Source organism: Dermochelys coriacea, chromosome 8 (genome assembly GCF_009764565.3).
Source record: "Dermochelys coriacea isolate rDerCor1 chromosome 8, rDerCor1.pri.v4, whole genome shotgun sequence".
Taxonomy (NCBI): domain Eukaryota; kingdom Metazoa; phylum Chordata; order Testudines; family Dermochelyidae; genus Dermochelys; species Dermochelys coriacea.
Genome location: NC_050075.1, coordinates 24,448,216 through 24,468,659, shown reverse-complemented (window position 1 = coordinate 24,468,659; position 20,444 = coordinate 24,448,216). Strand labels below are relative to the sequence as shown.

The following is a 20,444-nucleotide window of genomic DNA, read 5'->3' as shown; positions in this document are numbered from 1 at the left end:
GCATTCATGCACGGCTGATTTGTCTGAATAAATTGGAAGAGTAAATTTGAGCACTAAATCCTTAATTAATAAATAATCCACTTTTTTGTTTAAATATTAAACAATAGTCTGGCCTAGATAACAAATAACCTAATTCATTTAATACAAGCAAAATAAATTTTATGAAAATACAAATGGCATTGAAACAAAGCTAATAAAGGCTAACTTGTCTGTCATGCTGTTCTTTATTTAATGGTATTGCAGGCCATTCAGCTTACAGGAGGCAATATCAGCCTCTAATTCCAGATCTCCGCAAGCTCTCTTAAGCAGTATGGTAAATTTACCTTGGTCCTTTTAAATGCAACTATATAAAGCTCTAATCTGACAAACACTTGACCATGTGAAGAGTTGCATTGAACTCAACTCGCATATATACATTTGAATCAGGACCTGAATCACTTTGGCTCTTACCAAAAGCTAAAATCAATGTTTATCTGTGATGCTCACCAGGGGTACCCAGAGTTATGAGGTACCTCAACACCATCTGCTCATAGCGTGAGGAAGTCTTGTTTGTGTGTGATATGGGTCAGCTTCCTGAAACCACTAGCCTTTGGCAACACAAGCTCTACCTTCCAGAACACCACAGGCCTCGCTCTCTCTGTAAAGGTAGCACTAGGCATACACAACCTACCGAGTCCTCTGAGAGCTCCTGGTAGCGTCCAGCCCCTTTTTCACTAAACAGTTGCAGAATTATGAGGCATACTGTTCCCAAAGGAAGAGTATACCACAGCTTATTATTTATACCTCAGAACACAGCTCTGCTAAACACACAGCACTTAGATATACATATAGTGAAAACAAGGATAAGTTTATTATCAAAAACCAGAAATTTTAAGTCATAGTGAGCAAGAATATTAGAAAAATCATATCATGCTTGCTAAAGACTAAACTTAACTAACAAATTAAAATCCTAAACTTAACTAACAAGTCCAAAGAAGCTCATCTCACCCAAAGTTCTCTACAGCGTTTTCAACCAAACCTGGTTGAGACCCCTCTTTCAGGAAGTAGACTCACTGCCCGTGTACCTCTTTGGTGAAAGATGCCAGGGAGTCTGCCAAATATATTAAAACAAACCTTTGATGAGCCCCTCCAGATAGGACTCCCCTTCACAATGTTTGCTTTTACTTTTCTTTCTTTTAGAGTAGCAGCCGTGTTAGTCTGTATTCGCAAAAAGAAAAGGAGTACTTGTGGCACCTTAGAGACTAACAAATTTATTAGAGCATAAGCTTTCATGAGCTACAGCTCACTTCATCGGATGCATTTGGTGGAAAAAACAGAGGAGAGATTTATATACACACACACAGAGAACATGAAACAATGGGTTTATCATACACACTGTAAGGAGAGTGATCACTTAAGATAAGCCATCACTAGCAGCGGGAGGGAGGGGGGGGAGGAAAACCTTTCATGGTGACAAGCTTACCTTGCTTGTCACCATGAAAGGTTCTCCTCCTTTCCCCCCCCCCTGCTGCTAGTGATGGCTTATCTTAAGTGATCACTCTCCTTACAGTGTGTATGATAAACCCATTGTTTCATGTTCTCTGTGTGTGTGTATATAAATCTCTCCTCTGTTTTTTCCACCAAATGCATCCGATGAAGTGAGCTGTAGCTCATGAAAGCTTATGCTCTAATAAATTTGTTAGTCTCTAAGGTGCCACAAGTACTCCTTTTCTTTTTTCTTTCTTTGACGCTCACAGTCCTTTATTAGCATTCAGTTCAGATTGGTGGCCTATTGTGAACTATACAATACTTAATTTACATGTAGACAGGTAAACATTTCTTGTCTGAAAGAAAACCCATTTTTTACCTTTCTTGGCCACCAGTACCTAGATACAGACCTTAAAAACATAATTTCCAATGTGTATACGTAACTCGATATACAACATCCAAAAGTGCATATTGCAATGATATTGATTATCACTGTGACACAGGCTTTTATTAGAACCCTCACACCACATTCTAGGTCACTAAAAGAATGTCAATACCACACCCAGAAGATTCCCTGTAACTCCTATGCACCCCCTTGTTGCCCCTTGCCAGTTGGTATTAAGAGATTCCTGGGTCACAATATCCATTGAAGTCTCTAAAGCTCTTTGAGGTTCTTGAAGATTAGTTTGGCCTCTACAAATAAGAGCATAGGGCTGGATGCATTGATAGTCTGCCTGTTGTACCACTGGGAAAACTCCTACTTCTCTTATAGGGCTATGATTTACCTACCTCCCTTGAATTTTGTGCGGGTTAATTAATTGATGTTTGTAAAATGTGTTAAGATCCCTAGATTTACATGCATGATAAAAGTGCCAAGTCTCATTATTAAAGATGCTATATAATATGAGATTGGCATAATTATCTAAACTAAATGTTCTTGTGAAATATATGGGGAGCTTAATTTTCAAATCTTTGGCACCTAAGTCCTTTATTTATGGGTTTGGCTCTTTAAAATTCTACCTTTTCTGCAGGTAGAGCTTTTCCCTCCCCCTGCCATGCACCTTCCTCAGTATTCTTCAGTGATACCCTGCAGGTCATGAATAAATAATAACTTAGACCTCGTTTTGCAACTTGACTCTGCCAAGGCAAACCTCTGTGCTCTCATGAGGTCTCCTTTGATTTCACTGAAGGTTCCATGTAGGAACAAGGGTCTGTGCATATTGAGTCAGTTGCAAGATCATGGAGTAGAATCCTGAAATAGGTATTTACATTCTAAAGTGCCTCTGTAGGCACTTAATCTGTGAGTAGGAACCCAAATGTGAATATGGGAACATATGTGTGTATGTATGCATGTGTGTATACGTTATGATGCAAAATGATTGTGCCCTTGCATCTCTAATGCATCATCATGGCAAATCCCAAAGGATGTGGCCTTCTTGCAAATCGAGGACCACCTGGATCAATCTCTCTGGCAAGGTGTTTAAGGTGGTCTGATTGTATATTTAGTTTGTCCATCACCATCAATCTTTTTGCACCACCAAAGCTTTTGGTGCCTTTGTGATTGCTGGCTGTGTAGCGGCATTCCTTGGTGTACACATTTTGGAATTCATTGTTTTTTAATTCTTATAACATGTCCATATCAAGAAAGCCATCGAAACTGAAACTAATGGACGTGGTTGCTGGTTTTTGGCTCTTTTCGGATCTTGTGCTGCCACTTAACATGGAGCAGCTGACAGAGACAAGAATCAAAAACATCAATCAGGTATTCTTCAACCTTCCTTAGTACCCAAATTTCACTTCCATACAACAGAGTTGGTATGGTTCTATAGATCTGTGGTTCTATAGATCTGCAGCCACATAGCATGCTTGATGTCACAACATCCCCACAGAAGCCTCTGAAGAGCCTGAAACATGGCAGAAGGGGCTGCTACATGTGTGTTCATATTTTTTGAACATCCTTCAGCACTGTCTATGACCCAAATATTTGACAGCTGTTTGATGGTAATGGCCAGGGACTTAATTACCAAGATTAATAACCAAGCCAGTGCCAACTGCTTCTTGCCCAACCAGGCCGGCCCTCAGCTGCAGCAGTTCACTAAACTAAGCTAACAAGACACTGGGGTGTATTCAAGATCTTGAAGCAGTATGATGTTCTGCTCAGTGCCTGCTTGCTTAAGCTTATCCATCAACCAGTCAGTGCCGATATTGAACAACGCTGGTGACAGAACACAGCCTTGCTGAATTTCCATGGAGATAGGAAACCAGAAAACACCAAAAAGTAGAATAGAGAGTGTGGAGATTGTGTCTGAGGCAAGCCTAAGTTGACCACCAGGTTTCCTAACCTTTCTTACACAATGACTTTTCGACTTTCATCCTTCGATTTTTCTCTCAATAAATATGCATATGAAGACTTAGATTGTAGCCTTGCTTTTTTTTCCCTTAGCTCCCATGGCTGTGAGCATGTCCTTTCTGATCCATGGATTTACATTTGAAGATCTGAGGTGCCAGCACTGACCTGGCAGTGGTCAACACTGACTTTATATCAGATGACAAAATGAGACTTCTAATGCATCAATGTCCCTGTGAAGTTCAGAAGAGAAAGCCATCTGATAACTTGGTTGTAATAAGAGCTTTTTGTGAAATTGAATTAATTTCAGCCCATTAACTTGCTGTCTTTGAAGTCAGAGGCATACTTTTGTCAGCGGAGGCCGGTGTCAAGTTCAACACCTCTGCAAACTCATACATCCATGCCAATGATTGTTAATGAGGACATGATCAATAACAGTCCTGGTGAAAGCATGCAGGTTTAAGCATGCTTTTGAATCTTTGGGTAATGGAAGAGAAGGTCCCCAATCACAATGTCATTGGCAGCTTCAGATTCCAGTAGTCTGATACCAAACTTCCCACGCATACTTGCTCAGGTGTCATTGTCTTTTTCCCACCTTTTTCCCACCATTAAAGTCATCCAGGAATGACAAATCTTCTTGGCTGTTGTTGCTGGTAAAAACTACCTGCATTATTGGCATATGTGGTGGTGAGAATATACGCTGCAATGATAGTAAGATGCCCACAGCCAGTATGGAACTGGATGCCAAGTCTCATTAATCACCCAACAACCCTGCAATTCACGCCGGGCATCGGGTGAAAGTACAACAGCCACCCCTTGCTGGAGCAACACATCAAGGCCGCCTGAGAACAAAAATGTATACTCCTCAGCTCTCTTTTCACATCTTCCTGGCCAGCATACTTCAGATAAAGCACAAATATCAGGCCATGAAGACCTGCTAAATCGACAGCAGCGTGATCTCTGGTCAACTCCGGTACTCCACTGGAACGAGAAAAGTAAGGTAAGTCTATGGCAGAGCGTCTCCCATTGACGCAGCATGGTGTAGACGCCTCAGTAAGTCGACCTTAAGCTACGTTGACTCCAGTTACTCTATTCCTGGTATGTGAATAATGTAACTTAGATTAATTTACCGCGGTAGTGTAGACAAGGCCTCAGTATTCATGCTTTTCAACTGTTAAAATCTCCAGTGCTTTACTTGCTGTACATTGCTAGGTTGCAGTTAAATGTATCCCGTACAATGTTGCAGCAATAATCTGTAAAGCAAATGATCACTACTTTGGCATAACTGTTAAGAGTGACTTATATGAAAGGAAAAACAGAGTGCAAATATAGCATTAATTTAACTTATAGTTTTAAAAAGGGAAGTTCCTGTAAAACTAACCTTGTTACCCTTTCTGAGATTACAAAGTAGATAATAGCACTGCATATGGCAATACATTTGATGTTTTTAAAAGCTTTTAAAAAAATTACATATGATAAGCTTCTGGTTAATTTGTGAGCTATGGGAATACAGAAGTTTATAACTCAACCCCCATAGTGAAAATAGATATAAAGCATGAAAAAGAACGAGGTCTAGAAGAGAAACTGCATAAATTAGTGAAGGGTAGTAAGTGGGATCTCCTGGAGTTGTCTTTAGATCTGTTTGTTTGCTTTAGATAATCTATAAAATGAACTAGATGGGCAATCCAGCAGTGAAATACAGTTTGTGAATTTGATGATACACAATTGCATGAAGTAAAGGACAACAAAGCAAGCAATATGTGATCATTCTAAAGCATTTGGACCCTGTTTTTATTAGTGTGTTGGGTAAGGAACGAAAATGGTATTTGGCTGCAAAAGGAGAAAATATTATTACAAAACTACTGAACACTGACATTGAAGAGATCGTGAAATAAATAGAGAGCTATCTCCACTAATAAATATTCAGGGGGGGCTGCACATCTCAGGATAACTAATGGGGGGCATGTGTGGATGTAGGTATATGCGTAAGTTATTTTTCACTCTTAGGTCACCATATGAACCCATCCCCTGTCAATAGTGATCATTAGTTGGCTATTTGGTATACTTTAAATTAATTGCACACTAGTACCCATTCATGGTTTTAAGTTTATTCTAAAAAAAAATCCCATGCTCTTATTTTCTATTATTCAAGAAACAATATAATAAGCCTGGTGTTCTCAAAGATGTTTAAAGGAATTACATGCCCGATTTCTATTGAAAGTCAATCGGATTTGGGTGCTTAACAACTTTAGGTTCCTTTAAAAATACTAGCCTTAAATGCCAAACCATGAAGCATATGCAAAAAGGGTTAGAGTTCAGGTTACATCTGTAATTCACTTTCAGGCAAAAATCTGAGTATTTGCCCTTGGAAGCACTAATCATTTAATTAGGGATTCATAGATTCATAGATACTAAGGTCAGAAGGGACCATTCTGATCATCTAGTCCGACCTCCTGCACAACGCAGGCCACAGAATCTCACCCATCCACTCCGACGCAAAACCTCACCTATGTCTGAGCTATTGAAGTCCTCAAATTGTGGTTTAAAGACTTCAAGGAGCAGAGAAGCCTCCCTCAAGTGACCCGTGCTCCATGCTACAGAGGAAGGCGAAAAACCTCCAGGGCCTCTCCAATCTGCCCTGGAGGAAAATTCCTTCCCAACCCCAAATATGGCGATCAGCTAAACCCTGAGCATATGGGCAAGATTCACCAGCCAGATACTACGGAAAATTCTTTCCTGGGTAACTCAGATCCCATCCATCTAATATCCCACCTCAGGGGATTAGGCCTATTTATCCTGAATATTTAAAGATCAATTAATTACCAAAATCACATTATCCCATCATACCATCTCCTCCATAAACTTATTGAGTAGAATCTTAAAGCCAGATAGATCTTTTGCCCCCACTGCTTCCCTTGGAAGGCTATTCCAAAACTTCACTCCTCTGATGGTTAGAAACCTTCATCCAATTTCAAGTCTAAACTTCCTGGTAGCCAGTTTATACCCATTTGTTCTTGTGTCCACATTAGTGCTGAGCTTAAATAATTCCTCTCCCTCTCCTGTATTTATCCCTCTGATATATTTATAGAGAGCAATCATATTTCCCTCAACCTTCTTTTAGTTAGGCTAAACAAGCCAAGCTCCTTAAGTTTCCTTTCATAAGACAAGTTTTCCATTCCTCGGATCATCCTAGTAACCCTTCTCTGTATCTGTTCCAGTTTGAATTCATCCTTTTTAAACATGGGAGACCAGAATTGCACACAGTATTATAGGTGAGGTCTTACCAGTGCCTTGTATAATGGTACTAAAACCTCCTTATCCCTACTGGAAATACCTCTCCTGATGCATCCCAAAACTGCATTAGCTTTTTTCACAGCCATATCACATTGGCAGCTCATAGTCATCCTATGATCAACCAATACTCCAAGGTCTTTCTCCTCTTCCGTTACTTCTAATTGATGTGTCCCCAATTTATAACTAAAATTCTTGTTGTTAATCGCTAAATCCATAACCTTACACTTCTCACTATTAAATTTCATCCTATTACTATTACTATTACTCCAGTTTACAAGGTCATCCAGATCCTCCTGTATAATATCCCGATCCTTCTCTGAATTGGCAATACAAACAAAAAATATAAAGTTTGTATCATCTGCAAACTTTATTAGCACACTCCCACTTTTTGTGCCAAGGTCAGTAATAAAAAGATTAAATAAGATTGGTCCCAAAACCGATCCCTGAGGAACTCCACTGGTAACCTCCCTCCAGCCTGACAGTTCGCCTTTCAGTAGGACCGTTGTAGTCTCCTCTTTAACCAATTCCTTATCCACCTTTTGATGTTCATATTGATCCCCATCTTCTCCAATTTAACTAATAATTCCCCATGTGGCACGGTATCAAACAGGTACAGATGCAGGTACTCGGAATATGCTTGCAATTAATTTTGCACATGTAAATATTATTGGTGCAAGATACAACTGAATGAAGATAGGCTGGCTCTCAGCCTGACTGAAAATGTACTCCATCATTTTGCCAATAGTACTGACATCTAATTTTCTTAACACTGCAAGATGTCTCACAAATTCCACAAGATATCTTGCAGTAGACTGGAAAAATAGTTTGGTACTATGATGGGGTGGAGTATTATCAATGGTTGTCTCCTAATAATGGTCATTGGCCACACTGAACCTTGAAATGATATCTTAGTATCATTGTACTATCTCAGTGGTGCTATTAATGCTTATCACACTAGGCATAACATGCCAATGCAATACTTTAGTTATTGAATTTCCATGCTTTAAAACCTTTTGGATTATTTATGCATAAGTTTTGCTGTGTTATTATCAAAGGTTGATAATGCAGAGATATTTACAAAGATAATGTCAATGGGATGGAACCGTGTTTCTGGGTAATTGTCTCCTACTGCTCCATAAATACCAGGGCAAAGCTGAAATGTTTATTTGAAGAGTAGAAAACATTGATCCTATGACAATATTTAATTATAAGAACATTGTGTCTGTTGTACCAAATTATAAGTGTGAATTTAATCAGTATATTCAATAGATGCTACTGCAATGCAGTCACCGTAACTCATTCCCATTATTGACTGTTGCATTCCAGTAGGCTTAGAGAACCAATCGTGTGTGTGTGTGTGCGCACGCGCGCGCACTTCAGCCAATTACAGGGCAATAAATCTATAGCTGAGGCCTTTCTATCTAATGTTCTGAGTACATATATGAATAAACTGATTGCTAAGTTTTCAGCTTTCATCAAAGAATTAAAAACATAAAAAGTCTCATCTTTGTGTTATAAAGTCATCTTCCTGACTGGGCTTATTCTCAGAGGTAGGAGGAAAAAAATGAATCTCTAATAGTGACTGCCCTGCATGCTGGAGCCATACCACCAGGTGGTGCAGAGGAAATGCAGCAGTATAAAGTGATGATACTAAGCATTGCAGCAAGAGCACCTAGGAAAATTCAAGTTTAGTCACATGAAATTCTTCCTAGTGATCTCCAGAGTGACATGCCAGAGCTGTAGCTCTGTCATTCTCAAGGACAGTGCAGGATGCTCCATTTCCAGTTCATTCTACTAATTGTTCCTCTCTGCTGCATTTTAGATAGCTAGGTCTTAATTCATCACTTTATATAATGCCATTAATTTCAGTGGAGTTACATCAGGAATGATTTCTCTTTATACTTACTAGCACACTATCAGAGAGAGCATCTCAAGGGGGGATCCTCTCTCTTCTCAAGAGAGTGCGGGGGGGGGGAGGAGCTAGTACACCTTGACAGTGCCAAACAGAATCAGGTCTGTAAATATCAATATCTCAAAACTGCCCCTTGAGTTTGAATTTCTGGGGGCTAGCACTTAAGTGTTTCCACTCATCCAAACAAACAAAAAACAGAGAGAGAAACATGTTTCTTTCACTGAGGGTATGTTGGCTGTAAAAGAAATCAGAGAAAATACACAAATAGATTTTCGGATCCATTCACAACCAGAGGCAGTGTTAGGCAAAGGGTAAATCAGGTGCTGCCTAGAATGCTCATAGAAGTGAGTCACTAGAAATGTGCTGGAACCATTATGGTTACTTGCAGTCCACTTTTCTGAGCTGGCAGAGCTTCTGCTCAAAGTTGCCTTTCCCCACCCTGTTTTTTCTGCTTTATGCATAACACGTTACCCAAAATATTTCATTTCAGGACATCCTTCAAAGCACTACTGCAAAAGGTTCTCCAGTGCTTTAGGAAACTTCAGGGTGCTCATTGCATATAGCTGAGCAGAAATGAAATGCCATTTTGGAGGTAGAGGGCAAATTCTTCATAGCTAAATGTGGACAAACTCCCTTTAATCAATGTGAAGTAAGGAAAGAAATATGTTGGGTTATTCTCCTGTAGTGAAAGTAGTGGGTCAGTTGCAAAATGGAAAAGATGGCAGTGGCATAGGTTGGGCTGAAATCCTGTCTTCAGCTAGGGCTAGTTTTGTTCACAACCCATCTATGTATATACAAATGTTTAACAATAACTGCTACAATAAACAACACACTTACCCTTTTTCTGCTGTGCAGGAGCAATACCTCGGAGGACTGTCTGCCTCTTGTCTTAAACCTTTCACTGTTATACTGATCAGCAGAATTTAAAGCATGATTGAAATTTAGGACAGTGAGGATGCTGTGGTCTTAGAATTTCATGAGGACACCTGCAGAGTGCGTTATTGCCCTATTATAAAGATTCTTGACAGAAGTACATGGTAATTTTGAGATCTATTGTAGAGTCTTTTACTAGCCTTCTTTTTGGGGGCGGGGGGTGGGGAGGGAATCTGAGAGTAGCCCTGTTCACAAAGTCCATTTAAACCTATTTGTTCAATTGTTTTTCCACAGAGAAAAGTCAATCTTCTTGTTCTGAATCACAAAAGCCAGAATTATAGGAGCTTTGGGCTCTTATCTTATGTCTTCTATTAGAATTACTAAATAAGCTGCATTCAGTAAGACTAAATGTACCTTTTCTTCCCAAGGTTGTTTTGACTTTCACATTAATTTTGAAATTCAGGTGAAGATTTGATTCTTTATAATATAGAAAATATCATCTTGCCAGATCAAGCCCACACATGTGGTTTTCCCCTTCCGTGGTCAGCAGCCTTCCTGGTGCCACTTGCTCAAGGCCCTGCGGAAGAGGCGTCTCACAGGATTGGATCTGTAGGAGGAGAAAGGGTGGGTCAGGAATAGGAACAGGACAGGCCCTTCTTCTTCTCTGGGGATAGGGTTCACATCATCCTTTCCACAACCCGTGCATTATAAGGAAAGGTAACACAGCCCCAACCTGTAATTTGCCACATAGCCTTATTAATGTAGCTGTCTTTAAGGCAAGTACTAGGGACAGCCATGGCCATGGGAGTTCCTGGTAGAACCATAAATTTGGAGCCTCCCTACTAGGGAACACAGAAGTGGAGGGTGGAAAGTGGGGAGAGGAAGCTGTCAGGTGGGAAGTACTGCCAGGGCTGCAGAGTATACAAATTTCTAGGATCCACAGGGTCTAACGGCAACCATTGTGGTTGTGGGCAGGCTCTGTGGCACATTCCCTGGAGGGAGGCTGTCCACGCTCCTCCCAAAAGCAAGTGTCACAATGCACTACTGGGCAGAATTAGGTTGTTTTAGGTGTCTCAACTGTGCACTTCTCTACCTTAACAGGTTGGAATTCCTCATAAAATTCAGTTAATGCTGAATTTTATAGGTCTGCAGTGGTTGTTTTGGGGATAAATACTACACTATAATGTTTTTACCCTCAGATTACTATTTGCCCTCTACCTTAACTTGAGCTCAGTGTATTTTTTTCCTCTGGGAATATATACGTGTGTGCAGAGGCATGCAACATATAGATAAATAGGCAGGCAGGTAGGCAGGCTGGAATTTTCAAATGATCTTAAGGGAATTAGGTGCCCAGTTTCAATGGAATTTGATACTCTAACTCCCTGAGACTCCTTTGATAACACAGCTGTCTTGTTTGTACGTTTTTAAATGGTTCTTTATTAAACTTAATGTCATATAAGAAATACATTTTTTTAAAGTTGAAGTCAGTCTACCTTTTTATGCCCTACAATAGCTTGAAGTTATGACAAAGAAAGTAAAGAATTAAAAAGGCTGTCTGTAGTCTGAGGAAGGGGCTTCATGTGCTCTGAAATCCATACATTTAAACAGTTCATTCCTGGGGGTTTATTAGTAATTTTTTTTCCCGACAGAGGCTAAATAAAGTTCCTTTGTATAAATGATCTGCAGTGCTTTCTCAGCTGCAAGGATTATGAATGGTGACTTGAGCAGTAACAATATAAAATTGCAACAGAAAAGAGCAGAAAGGATGCATTCTTTATTTACTATTCACATTACTGTATCAGAATGAAATAGACATTAACTCTTTCCAAGTGGAGTAAGGAACAATATTTTGAAAAATGTTTAAGTATTCTTTCCATTCTCCAAAGTTGGTAATAAGGTAAGGGATCAGTGAACTGCATATTGGCAAAGTCGCCATATTGGTCCTTTACTCTAAGGCTGCTTGCTTTATTCAGAGTCACCCTGCTATCATTATCATGTTATTCCGATGTTCTGCAAGCACTATGTGTATTACATATATTTGGGGGAAGGATGAAGTGAAGTGAATGTTTTGAGACAGATATACATTTCTCAATGATAAAATATTAAAATTTTAAATGGCTCCTCCTATTTATTCTGCATGGTTATCCCATTGTGTTTTTGTGGATTTTATCATCTGGAGTAGACTGCAATAATATAAGAGAAGGTCAGAATAGCTACAGACCAAATCCAATGCCAGATATGTTGTAGTAGTAGATTGAATTATAGCACAATGGCATACTATTTAGATGGATTTAAACAATGAAAGTGACGTTGTGGTTCTGTTCCAGGTTTCCAATGTATGTTCAGGATAATGGTCAGTACTATCTCTCTAACTTAGTTCTGCACCAGAGCGCTGTTGGCGGGGGGACAGTGGGGAGGAAGGCTAATCCTGATTCTATTCAAATCAGTTAACAAAATTTGCACCAATAACATTCATTCCTCCACCATGAAACAACATCAGAAATTACCCTATTTATTCCAGTTTTTCATGCTGATGGCAGAGCAGGATAATGATCATTCCATTTTGCAGAACCAAAAAGAGCAGAACTGTCTCTTCAGCAGAGAGTAGCAGAGCTGCTTAATTAGGAGAAAAGCTAATTGACAGCTACTCTTAGGCTATGTCTGTGCTGCCCTGCTGTTTGGACTATGCAGTTGTGAATAGCAGTGTACACCAAAGTGCTCAACTGTAACTCCCCTTGATGTGAACTAAAATATCACTAGTTTGCATTACTTTGTCCTGTTTGAAGAGGACTGCGTTAATGCAAATTAGGATCCGTTTACTTCACACCTGCAGCAGCCACACGAGGGAGTTACAGCACAGCACTTTGGTGTACATTGCTGTTCATGCTCCCGTAGTCCAAACTGTGGTGAAGTGTAGACAAGCACTTATTGTACCTTATCCAACATCTAATTCTTGTTTTTCCCATGAAGCTGTGGACTCCATTTCCAGTCTAGTTGTTTTAATTTCTGAAAAAAGACTTGAATAGGGGTTCAGTGCTCCTATTTCCCATTTTTTAATCCATAACCCAGTAGAACTGTGACAGTTCCTTTACCCTTCGTATCGCCGTTTGGGTGGGGAACTCCATAGTTAGATGAGTCTGGCACCTTTTTCTTTCCTGAGTTCCTTTCCAAAGTTCAACCAGAGAGATGTCAGCTTGGGGCCTATCAGCTCCTTCAACATTGATTTTGCTGCTTCGTAAAGAAGCCAGAGACTGTCACACCCCCAGCTTTATCAAGCTTAATGAATCCCCTCGGAGCCCAGTTCCCACATACAGAAATTATACAGGTAGAATCAGACAACATAACATGTCTAAATGTTGTTTGGTGGCCAAAGGGGACTCAGCCATTTCCTAAGTGACTACATAGGCCACGATGCCCATGAAACCTCTGTAGCAGTTTTGGGTTGGATCAAATTATAAATTCTGTGATAATCTAGGAATGTCATTGCCTCTCTCAGTTTATCATCAATAACTCCAGATGCTAGTTTTCTCTACAAAAATGTATCAAGAAGCTCTCCATGCAGAAAAGCATTTGCACTCCAGAAATCTTGGTAGTTAGTTACAGAACATTGTGTTTTACCGATATATTATTAGAAATGTCACTATTATAGATTCTCTGCTAAAGCCACCGTCTACCCTGAGACTATAAGGGGGAAGCACTTATGACATTTTTTTACTGGAGAGGGAAGGAGCAAACAGAATTCTTTGGGCTTTGCCACTTATATTTAACTTGTAAAGAGGTATTTTTGATTTAAAGATAGATCAAATGTTTCTAACAACCTTGATCATGTCTCTTTAAAGCTGATATTCCTGTGCAGGAGAGAGATTAATCACAATGCAGTTTTGTCTCCAGATTTCCACGTACTTGTAATTGGGTCTTCTGCATACTGCTGCCAACATTTCCAGCTATCATAGAGCAGGTCTGTTTCCAAGGAGCTGAAGTGAACACTGAACATAGCTACAGTACATGGCTTAGATAACTAATTCAGATAGGGAAAGAGCCAGTGACTCTTACTCATCGTGTGCAGAGGAGTCTGATAATGATAGTGATAAAGGGACATAGTCAGCGGCAGAACATAATTTACATCAAAGCTTTTGTGAAATGATAGTGGGATTGCTAATTAAGAGCCAGATTCTGCTACTGTCTTCAGTGGGAGTTGTGTGCATGCATCTGAGGGAAGAATTTGGCCTTCTTATTTTCTTCTGGTATAGATTATGCCCTTGGCTTAAATAGGAGCTGGATCAGCCTTCAAGCAAGCATGATAGCTAGGAATGCCTTAGACAGTTCTCCAGAAATACTCATAAACTGCCTTACTCAACTGCTCCGTTCCCGGTGTGTATTCAGTCATGTCTACTTACTTAGGGGCCAAAATAAGTTCCCCCTATTTTTTACTTTGATTAGCCCTGCAGAGGCAATACAGCAATAGGGAAGGGTGTTGGCCTATTTCACACCATCAACAGAATTGTTCACCTGTCCTCCAGTAAGTACCTTTATTACTGGTGATATCAGAACTATTAAGACCCCAGTCTACATTTCTGATACCAGGTGGAGTTTGCAGTGCTGATAAAACTGAGAAGCTGTGCTTTGTTTGAATGACATTGAGAAACAATAAGTACTGTAACTCAGCCATAACAGCATCTATTAGATATTATTATTTTCTGTATTATTACTAGTTTGTGATGTATGTTAAAATCGAAGAGCCACATTGCAGCCTTTGCCGCCAACTTGAGTAGGGGGTTGTGTGGGTTTGCAATATCCCATGTGCAACTTGCACAGGAATTGGACTTCTGGATGACAGTTGCTCCTGAACCAGCTGCTAGAAGAACTACACAGGCTGTTCATCCTTTTGGAAGAGTATGGCCTGTTTCCCCCAGTGTAGCTGTCATGTACCAAGGGCCAGGAAAAAGAGGGAGTAATCTGTGTCCACTCTTCCTTCCCACCATCTTTGGGAAGCAGTTTGTGCCCTTCCTCAAGCACAGTGGGTTGTAGTTGTGACAGGCCCTTGCATAGGTGGTGCAAAGGGGAAGGAGGACCTTCAACACTCATGCTGTACCAGCTGTACACATGCATAATTGCCTTCTGAGACTATAGCCTGCCTATCTAATGTGTCTGTTCTGTATGCATTGCAATATATAATTCATTCCATAACTGTAGTATTATTTGGAACCTAACTGTGCCTGTTTTGAAATGTACAGTTTCCTTTTGGGGTTTTATGTTTCATGATATGTTTTATTTAGTCAATTTAACTTTTACAAAAAAGTAGAAGAAAGTGATGCCTTCTGATGTACTGCAGTGGTTTACATCAGAAACATACACCATGAAGAAGACTGAAGGCTGAAGACTGATTTTCATTGTTAGCAGGCTCATAAAATGGAATATCAAAAGGCTTCTATTTCATTAAAAGTAGATCAAAATCAGAATAGCAGACAGCTTCTGTTATTTTCTTTCATATAGTATTTCTTTGAGAGCAACGTGCCTCTCATGACTGTAGTATAGAGTCAGAAAATTTGTGGGTATTTTTAAGCTTCCTTTTCAATGGTCATTTCTCAAGGCTCTGCTCTGCAAAGTATTTTTCATGATTTATGCACGTCAATTGTCATAGGTAACTTAGAAACAAAGAATCTTTTAAGTGCATTTATGGAAGAGGAATATCATTGTTTTGGGGAAAGGTTGTGTGTCCATTTCAAATGTTCCTTTCTCTTGTCATGACCAAGTATTGGTTCTTCTCTCTAAAAAGGCATAGGGTGGATATCCATGTATCTAGAACATTGAAGAATGTGGTGCAGTCACTATTTGTAGGTAAGGATTACTTGTAGCACCTTAGAGACTAACAAATTTATTAGTTTATTAGCTACAGCTCACAAAAGCTTATGCTCAAATAAATTTGTTAGTCTCTAAGGTGCTACAAGTACTCCTTTTCTTTTTTGCGAATACAGACTAACATGGCTGCTACTCTGAAACTATTTGAAGGTGTTAACTTTTATATGCATTACACTTTAAAATAAGAAAGTCTTTTGAAGATACGGAGTACTTGTGGCACCTTTGTGCATTGCATCCGATGAAGTGAGCTGTAGCTCACGAAAGCTTATGCTCTAATAAATTTGTTAGTCTCTAAGGTGCCACAAGTACTCCTTTTCTTTTTGCGAATACAGACTAACACGGCTGCTACTCTGAAACCTGTCCTTATTTGACCAATGTTGGTCACTTCCCTGACACAAAAACAAACCTCCTGCCAAATTTAAAATCCCTTCTATAAAGCCTGAGGGTACTAGAACTTCTCAGCCAAACAGTTGTAGGGTTTGTTTTATATTTTTAACCTGTGCAAAACAATATTTCTGTCCTTAGTCTCATTCTTGGAAAAAGCTGAAACATTTGTGCTGAAACTTTCCCCAACGTAATCAGCCTGAGGCAGACACCCAGAATTGACACTTTTAGTCTGAATGGCAAAGTTAATAGCCACAGGAAACAGTGTTATAATGGAAAGTGTTGGACAATCTTAAATACAGATGGTGCTACCTGCTCCACCTATAATAATCCTCAATGTCTAGACAGGTATTTTCTACAGTTACTTACCCCTTCTACTTCCGGGAGTTCCCCCTTCATGGGAGTCAACAGCTGTCTTCTGTCTCTCTTCTTCTTTCCCCTCAGGCAGGTGCAGAATAGCTTTTTGGGTGCCAATCTAGAGGTTAAAGAGAGTTTAGTATGAAGTAATTTTCAAAGATGCTGCTTCTTTGTTCCTGAATTGTCTGGCCAGTGAGCCAGAGGGATGGTCCTGGAGAATGGATGCCCACCTAATAATTTTGAAAGGGGCCAGGAGTGCTGGAGAGCTGCTCCAGATGCCAGAGGCATGGCTAACTCAGGAAATGTATATTAAAGTGCTCAAGCAGCATTGAGCTTGAAGTCTGTCTCCCCAGAAGATAGACAATACATAGATTAAAGACCCACCTCCCACACTTTCCATGTGCACAGATTTGAAGGAGACAGACAGAGGAGATTTGGTGAGTGTTTATAGGATTAGTGTAGAGAAAAGGAAAAGTGTCAGGATTAGAGTATGAATAGGAGAAGCAAAGGTAAGCATTATGAAGAGGCTGGTGCAAACCTAAAGTGAGGGGGTCACTGTAGTAATTAGGAGGTGTGTGACAGCACCAGGAAGAGGCAGCAGTATCGCAATGGACCACATCTGGTCCCCTATGGATAGGCAGTCCCAGTACCAAATTATGCAGGAATTCTAGGTCATGGAGAATGTCCCACCTAAACTAGGCATTATAGATGGCACACATTGTGGAAGGTACTTCGAGAGATATCAAATGGTGAAAAGGAAGCCTAAAGAAACACAAAACATATCTATCCTATTAAGCTGATGGCTATATGGGATGCAAAGTTGGTGTTTGCTGTTGGGATGAGCATACCATAACAGCTGCAACCCAGCTATTGGCCCCACAACATTTATCCAGTTTACAGCCTGGCATAACAGCCTCTCCTTTATGTTGAGTCCTCTCCCAGCAGTTCATGCTTGAAGGGCTCATTCACATGTAATGAGGGTCTCAATTTCAGAGTTTATGTAGCTGAGCTTCCTTTTGCTCTTTTTATCATCTCTGTCGTGCTCAGGCAACTCTATTTCTGGGGCTATGATATCAAAAAGGGTGCTGGGGAGGTGGGCATACTGCCCCCAAAGGCTATATTTGCCCGCTGAGAGGATTGCTAAAGGGTCTTGAGTGACCTTTGAGTCTCTCCAGGCACTAGTATGGTTCTTGCTTCTACATAAGACATTGGGGCTGGGAGTAGGCCGTGATGTTTAGAGATGGAAAAATGGGGCCAGCAATGGAGGGGTTTCTTAGGTCTTGAAGAGTCCAACTGGAGGAGGTTTAGGCCTCATGCTCTTTCTTATTCCTTCTCCCTATGAATATTAGAGCATGTACTGAGAGTCAGTACTGTGTCAGAGAAACGAAGTTATGTGCATCTCAGGGAAATGTTTATAAATCTGAAAACTAACCAAGTAGGGTTCCCACATCCCAAGTTAGAGGGAGAATAGAACATAGCTGTTTCATGTGTATACTGGAAAATTCCAAAATGTACTATTTTTCAAGTGCAGTGGAGTTCTATAGAACATTGTGTGGTTTGAGGATGGGGGAGAAAGACCAAACATTTATTTTGCCTATACAAGAGAAAGATTTGAGAGGAACACAATTAATAAAATATTCCTGCTGTGCTTTGTGCATTGGTTCACGTTCAGCTCAGGTCTATTCCTCCCTGAAATATAGCAGTAAAAGATTTTTGATGGTACAGATGTTTCTAACAACATATAAAAGGCACAGTTGACACATGTTAATGTTAGTGTAAAGTCAAGGCACAAATATGTTCTAAATATTTTGTAAAAACAGTCCTGAAAATATTTGTAGTGCCGCTGCTTAGGATGCACCACTAAAATAAGCCTTCATTTGCACAGTATTATTGAGTGTAAGAGAGAACGGAGAATTGAGTTGTGTATATGCAATGGTGCAGAATAAATATTATTTGTTAATTGTCTTTTATGCAAAGCATGTTTTTACACACACTAATTTGATACTATTCAGTGTCACTAAGTAAATTCATAGGATCACCCGGTTGGTGAGCAAAGAGAATTTGTGGGACATCTGTCTGACTCGGATTCCAGATGGTTACTGTCATCAGGAAAATGAGAAATCAAAGCTGGGAATGAAACCATGGTACCTCTCAAGGCAGGGAATAGCACTCCTCTTGAGAGGAGGCAGGGTCCAGTGGTTAGGGTACTAGCCTAAGACTTGGGAGATCTGCATTCAATTTGCTGCTCTGCCACAGACTTCCTGTGTGACCTTAGGCAGGTTAGGTACAAGTGAATATACTGGAACAAAAGGTGTGTTCTTAACTTTGGTTAAAATGTCAGTGAAGACACAGCATCTCAGGTTAGCAGCTCAAGTAACAGCCTACAGGAGAGAATGGGGTTGAATATGAGCTGCCAACCTGAGTTAAAAGTTGTCACCATGTCTTCATTGCTATTTTTACTCATGTTAGATAACATGGGGTAGCTAACCTGAGTTAAGAATATATTCCCCCTCCCTCCGGGTAGATATATACCCTTAGTCTTTATCTGCCTCAGTTCCCCATATGTAAAATGGGGATGATGATAATATTGCCTTACTTCACAGGTATGTTGTCAGAATAACTAGATTGAAGACTGTGAGGCTTTGAGATACTATGGTGATGGGGGACATATAAATATAATAAACTGTTCACTTGTCCACCAAATTGGCATGTCAGTTTGCTTCCATAAACTAGATTCGTAGTACAAAACCCTTACGAATAGCCGGCACATGCAATATCTTAGTAATAAGCAAAGAGGCAAAATTGCTTATCATGCAGAATCCATTCTCTGTTGTTTTAACTCCATTTAATCACAGATGTGAATCACACACAACAACAATGGCCCTCATATATGCTTCTCTTCTAGAATTACAACAACAGCTGCTTGTATGATGGACCTACGAAGATACCCGCTGGATGAACAAAACTGCACACTGGAGATTGAGAGCTGTAAGTACTTTTGTAAATCCTGCTTACTGTATGGTCCAACTGTTTCAGACATTATTTATTTATTTATGGGTACATGTTACTAACCTAGTTGCCTTTCTGTCTGATGATATTTAGATCCTTATAAACACACACAACATATTTAGCTTTCCAGATGGATTAGTAATTTGTTGCACAAGGATTAAAGGAATTTATTTTGTGTTTTGATGGACAAATTTCAGCTTTAAAAGTCTCACTCAAATGGCTTGTTGTAGTTCATGTGAGGAGCAAGAGGATTACTATCATTTCTTTATCCTTCTCTGCTGAACTGTGTTGCTGGTTGTTTGTTTTCATTTTTAAACAAGGGCTTAAATTTTTCTTTACAGTTTTTTTTTTTATCACCGACATTGTAGTTAGACTTTTGGTGCATGTCTAATACCATCTATTATATGTGTTGTTTGAATAACTAGTCTCTCTATTAAAGGTCAGGCTTTCCATATAGCTAAGACATGTGCTGTGAAATTAAATTTAAGATCTGTTTACATTGAAAGCTCTTTGGAGAATTTTAATATATCAGAGAACAAAACAGCGTATGGTCATATGATAAATACAATATTGCAGGCAACAAGTTATTTGACATAGTAACTAAGCATGTGTCAGCACTTCCATGGTAAGCTCTGTTTTTTAGTAGAATAGTAGATCACTCAACTGTGGTACATCATGAAGCTGAAATGTGACATATTTCACTTTCTCTGAATGGAATTTAAGTGATTTGCAAGCAAACAAAAATAATTTGAATGTTTTAATATATGAAATTTTCAGCATTCATTAAAACATTTACACTCTAAAACAGCTTTGATTATATAGATATGTATGGTATATATGAACATTCGTTGCCTAGGCTTCAATTCTGCAAAGATTTACACATGTATTTAAATTCACATACTGTTTCCCCTATTCAGGAAAGCACTTCAGAACATGCTTAAC

General features: G+C 39.6%; 1 protein-coding gene across 3 annotated transcripts in view; it reads left to right on the top strand.

Moving 5' to 3' along the window:
- Positions 1-20,444, top strand: part of GABRB2 (gamma-aminobutyric acid type A receptor subunit beta2) — a 238,709-nt gene that overhangs the window by 121,022 nt on the left and 97,243 nt on the right. For all 3 annotated transcript variants that reach the window (XM_038414349.2, XM_038414353.2, XM_038414352.2), the window contains exon 5: positions 19,399-19,481. In XM_038414349.2, the coding sequence (XP_038270277.1) occupies positions 19,399-19,481 (83 nt within the window). The remainder of the gene's footprint in view (positions 1-19,398; positions 19,482-20,444) is intronic.